The sequence below is a fragment of the Otolemur garnettii genome, unplaced genomic scaffold (assembly GCF_000181295.1).
Source record: "Otolemur garnettii isolate 467f Iridium unplaced genomic scaffold, OtoGar3 scaffold00146, whole genome shotgun sequence".
Classification (NCBI taxonomy): Eukaryota; Metazoa; Chordata; class Mammalia; order Primates; family Galagidae; genus Otolemur; species Otolemur garnettii.
The window spans coordinates 1,171,706-1,177,006 of record NW_003852541.1 but is presented as its reverse complement, the minus strand read 5'-3'; the positions used below and the strand labels follow the sequence as shown (position 1 = coordinate 1,177,006).

At 47.4% G+C, this 5,301-nt stretch overlaps 1 protein-coding gene across 1 annotated transcript in view; it reads right to left on the bottom strand.

Moving 5' to 3' along the window:
* Window positions 1-5,301, bottom strand: part of SORCS2 (sortilin related VPS10 domain containing receptor 2) — a gene marked incomplete at its 5' end in the record, with an annotated part of 551,249 nt that overhangs the window by 13,777 nt on the left and 532,171 nt on the right. Inside the window, one exon of the mRNA XM_012810961.1 lies at window positions 1,670-1,856. Within this exon, the coding sequence (XP_012666415.1) occupies window positions 1,670-1,856 (187 nt within the window). The remainder of the gene's footprint in view (window positions 1-1,669; window positions 1,857-5,301) is intronic.

Here is a 5,301-nt window from a genome sequence, read left to right as displayed (position 1 = left end):
ATCACCACTATCACCACCACCATCACCACCATCACCATCATCACCATCCCATCACCATCACCACCATCACTATCATCACCATCCCATCACCATTACCACCATCACCATCACCACTATCACCACCACCATCACCACCATCGCCATCATTATCATCACCACAATCACCATCATAAGCACCATAATTACCATCATCTCTGTCAACATCACCATCCCCAACATCCCCATCATCACCATCACCATCATCACCGCCACCACTATTACCATTATCACCATCACTACCATCATCATCACCATCCCCATCATCACATCCCCATCATCACCACCACCACTATCACCACTACCATCACCATCATCACCATCATCACCATCCCATCACCATTACCACCATCACCGTCACCACCATCACCATCACCATCACCACCATCACCATCATTACCAATATCACCATCACCACCACCACCATCACCACCATCACCAACACCAACATCACCATCGTTACCAATATCACCATCATCACCACCACCACCATTACCATCACCACTATCACCATCACCAACATCACCATCATTACCAATATCACCATCACCACCATCACCATCATCACCACCACCACCATTACCATCAACACCATCACCATCACCAACATCACCATCATTACCAATATCACCATCACCACCACAACCAACATCACCACCATCATCACCACCATTATCACCATCACTGTCATCACCACCATCATCATCATCACCATCACTACTATCACCATCAACACCATCATCACCACAACCAACATCACCACCATCATCACCACCATTATCACCATCACTGTCATCACCACCATCATCACCATCACCACCATCACATCACCACCATCACCATCATCAGCACCATCAATATCACTATCACCACCATCACCATCATCACCACCACCATTACCATCACCATCATCACCATCCCATCACCATTACCACCATCACCATCACCACCATCACATCACCATCATTATCAATATCACCATCACCACCATCACCATCATCACCATCACCACCATCACCATCACCACTATCACCATCACCACCACCACCATCACCATCACCAACATCACCAACATCACCATCATTACCAATATCACCATCACCACCATCACCATCACCACTATCACCACCACCACCATCACCATCACCAACATCACCAACACACCATCATTACCAATATCACCATCACCACCACAACCAACATCACCACCATCATCACCATCACTGTCATCACCACCATCATCACCATCACCACCATAACCAACACCATCACTATTATTACCATCATCACCATCATCACCACCATCATCACCATCACTGTCATCACCACCATCATCACCATCACCACCATCACCAACACCATCACTATTATTACCATCATCACCATCATCACCACCATTATCACCATCACTGTCATTACCACCATCATCATTATCACCACCATCACTACCACCATCACCACCATCACCAACATCACCATCATCATCCTATTATACAGATCATCAGTGGAGCAAGTTGAGTCCAGCCTGTTTACCTCCCTGCCCCAAACAACTCCCCATACTTCCCTAGGAATCAGGTTCTCTCTGTCACAGGGAGAAACTCCAAAGGGGGTTTTAGGAGGGTGGTGGACTTACAGTTGACCTGGACAAAGAGCACTGCCTCATCATGCCCAGCCATATTCTCTGCCCTGACAGACACACGGTAGATGCCGGGGCTCTCATAGCGGTGCCGGATGGGCTCTCCAGTCAGTGTGAGGTTCACATACATAGCCTTGAAGCCGTCCCCAAGGTCCACCTGGTACTTGGTGGTTAGAACATCACCCTGCAGGGAAACACCACGTGGCCACTCAGGAGTGGCCCTTTAAACTCAGGGGCTGGCAGTGGCTTAGTCCCTTACACATTAATCTGCTCCCTCCTTTCCTCAAATCTCTCAGCTTTGGGGACCCACAGGGGACCAGGTCTGGTTCCACCTATGAGATTCTAGCCTGGAGTACGGGGCTGATGCAGGCAACCCAGGAGGGGTTTGACTGGGGGGCCAGAGAAAGGTTGCATTTTAGAACAATAACCCAGTGGCAGAGAGGGCAAGTCAAGGGTGTGAGGATGACATCAGAGAGCAGTTTGGGGTGGGGTGAAGGCCTCAGGAGACCCAGTGAGGCCTATGCCAGACATGGGCCAAGATGTGAGAAGAGGCCTCTCCTGCTATAGAGGGTTCAGCATCGCGACTGGGAAGATGCACACATTTGGAGACCCTTAAACAGTCTCTCATCTGTGCCACTGGGGTTCCTATGGTGCCAGGAATGAGGCTCGTGCACGGCGGGGTCTGTGCTGCGGGGAGGTCCCACCAGAGGCCGGCCCTGTGGCATTTGATCACCCACACAGCTGTTTTTATCACCGTATGCACTTCCCTGCCATGAGCGTTATCCTTCCAATAACTGTATCTGCCTCAGTCAAGGGAGGGAAGCAAACATGACGTCTTTGACTCTATGTCAGGAGAGAGTTCTTCTGTCATTACCGTCTTCTCTCTCCCTTCCCCCCTTTGTCTGTCTCTGCTACTTATCCCCCCAATAAGAAACACCCATGAAATCATTTCCTAGTAAGAATGAAGCGGGGTGATTACTAACCATATTAGCAAACTTCTTAGTTTACAACTGTCAAGTCACAAAAATTAGTAGCCTATTTTTACATAACTATGTTCATTTAACTTTCTCTACAATAGGGCATAACTGGTTACATGGTGTCTCCCCAAGTTCATGTCCACTGGGAAGCTTAAAATGTGACCTCATTTGGAAACTTTGTGGCTGTAGTTAGTTCAGAAGAGGTCATCCTGGAATAGGTCAGGCTCTGAATCCCAGGAGCAGTGTCTTGACAGGGTGGGGTGGGATGGGGTGAGGGTGGAGCTTGAGGAGCAGGAAGGAGGAGCCTGGAGGAATGCTGCTGCTCCAAACCCAGGATACCTAGAGCTGCCAAGGCCCGGACAAGGTAAGAGTGGGTTCTCTTCATAGCCTCCTGCTGTCTCAAGCCACCCAGCCTGTGGGCATTTGCTGTGGCAGGCCCAGAGCCCAGGACACACCGTGCTGTGCTATCCCCATTCTGCTGTTAGAAGCCTGAGGCTGATGCTGTCTGAAGCCCAGGACTCAGGAGGCCCTGCCCATTGCCCTCTCTCTTTAGGGGCAGCCTCACCATGGGCAGAGTAAGGGGAGGGCTCAACATGGAGGGAGGGGTCTCCTGTGCTGCACTTGGGCAGCGGGAAGAGTCAGAACCCACAGTCTAACCACCTGGTGTGAGGACTCTGTGCACGTTTAACTCCTTAAACATTTTACTTGGTTAAAACAAGAACAAAACTAGCACATTCTCCATGTACAAAGGACAGAAAATACAAAGTGAAAACCAAACTGTTATCAATACCGTGGTACATTTCATTCAGGTCTACTTATATGCATGCATTACTAAGGGCTTTTGAAAAAAATTAGATGTTTTATTGGTGGATAAGGATACATTCATGCAAAGTTGTAAGGAATAACATAGGCGGCTCCTACATACCCTTTACGGAGTTTCCCATGGCTAACGTCTTGCAAAACAAGAACAACTAGGATGTCCACATTGATACAATCAAGACACAAAACAATGTAACTCTGCTAGATCTCTCCTGTGGTCTGTACTCACCCACCTCCCCTCATCAGCCCCTGACCCCATGGCAACCACTAATCTGGAGTGTTGCCATTTAAAGGATGTTCCATGGGTGGACTCAAAATGAGGCATTATGGGGTCACAGAAGTGGCTTTTTCACTCAGAACAATTCACTTGGGCATTATCCAGCTTATTGCACATCCACCGAGCAACATCCATGGTACAGGTATACCAGGGTTTGTTTAAGCATTCGCTCCCTGAAGGACATTGGGTTGTTTGTGCTTTCTGGCCTTTACCAATAAAACTGTTATGAACACTCATACATGTTTTTTACTTAAGCATCGGTCTTCATTTCTCTGGGACAAATGCCCACAAATGCAATTGCTGGGTCATGTGGGAGTTCCATGTTTAGTTTCCAGACCAGCTGTGCTGTTTTCCATTTCCACCAGCATCTGTGAGTAGGCCAGTTTCCCTGCATCCTCACCAGCATTTAGTGTTGTCACTATTTTTTATTTTAGCCTTTCTGATAGGTGTGCAGTGATGTTTCACCGTGGTTTTAATGTGCAATCCCCTGCTGGCTAATGATGCAGAACATCTTTCTATGTGCTTATTTGCTACCTGTACATCCTTGAAGGAGTGAAGGAGGGGCCATCGCAAAGATGCTGGATTAGAATATTGATTATTTCTGGTTGAAAACCATGGAGAAATTGTAGTTTCAGAAAGGGTAAGCTGACTTGTCTTCCTGAATGCAACAAGTGCTAATGATTCCACTGAGGGGGTGGCCGCTCTGAGTCAGGGTGGGCAAACAGCCCTTCGCCCAGAGACTGGGAGCTGCGATGGACCCAGATAAACACACTTAGTGGAATGCCCCTTATCCTCCTGCTGCTCCACACCCCGCTATATCTCCTAGTGACCCACCTAGAAAATGTTACTGCCTCTAGTCAGATTTCCCTTGTCCTAACATCTGTTTTCAAATATATTGTTCTCTGTCTGAAAAGTACAGAAGCATCTTACTTTGGTCACCTCCGACTGGACTGTGTCCTGAAGGGCCCAGCATATGGGAAACTGATGGAATGTGTCTGCTTTTCTCTTGTTCATCTGCCTGGCGTCAGATTGATTTCTAGATCCAGACAAAGATGCCACTGAGAGCTGAAAGGGCCTGGAGGGGGTCTGTCCCCCACACCCTCTTGGGGGAAATGTCTGTCAGGTCTCACGCCCATTGTCTAGCTGGGTGGTGTATTGCCTTACCATTGAGTTCTGAGAGATCGTTATACATTCTAGTTACTAGTCCTTGTTGGATATGAAATATTTTCTTTCCCTCTGTTGCTTTCCCTTTATCTTCTTGACAGGGATGTTTCACAAAGCAAAGGTGTCTCATTTTAATGAAGCCCAAATATGTCAAATTTTCCTTTTATGGACTGTGTTTTTAGTGTCAAATCTAAGGATCATTTTCCTAGTCCTAGAGCCTGAATATTTTCTCCTATAGTTTTTCTAAGAGTTTTATGCTTTTTTAACACTTTACATTTGAGTCTGTGATTCATTTTGAATTGATTTTTTTTTTTTGAGACAGAGCCTCAAGCTATCCCCCTGGGTAGAGTGCCATGGCATCACAGCTCACAGCAACCTCCAACTCCTGGGCT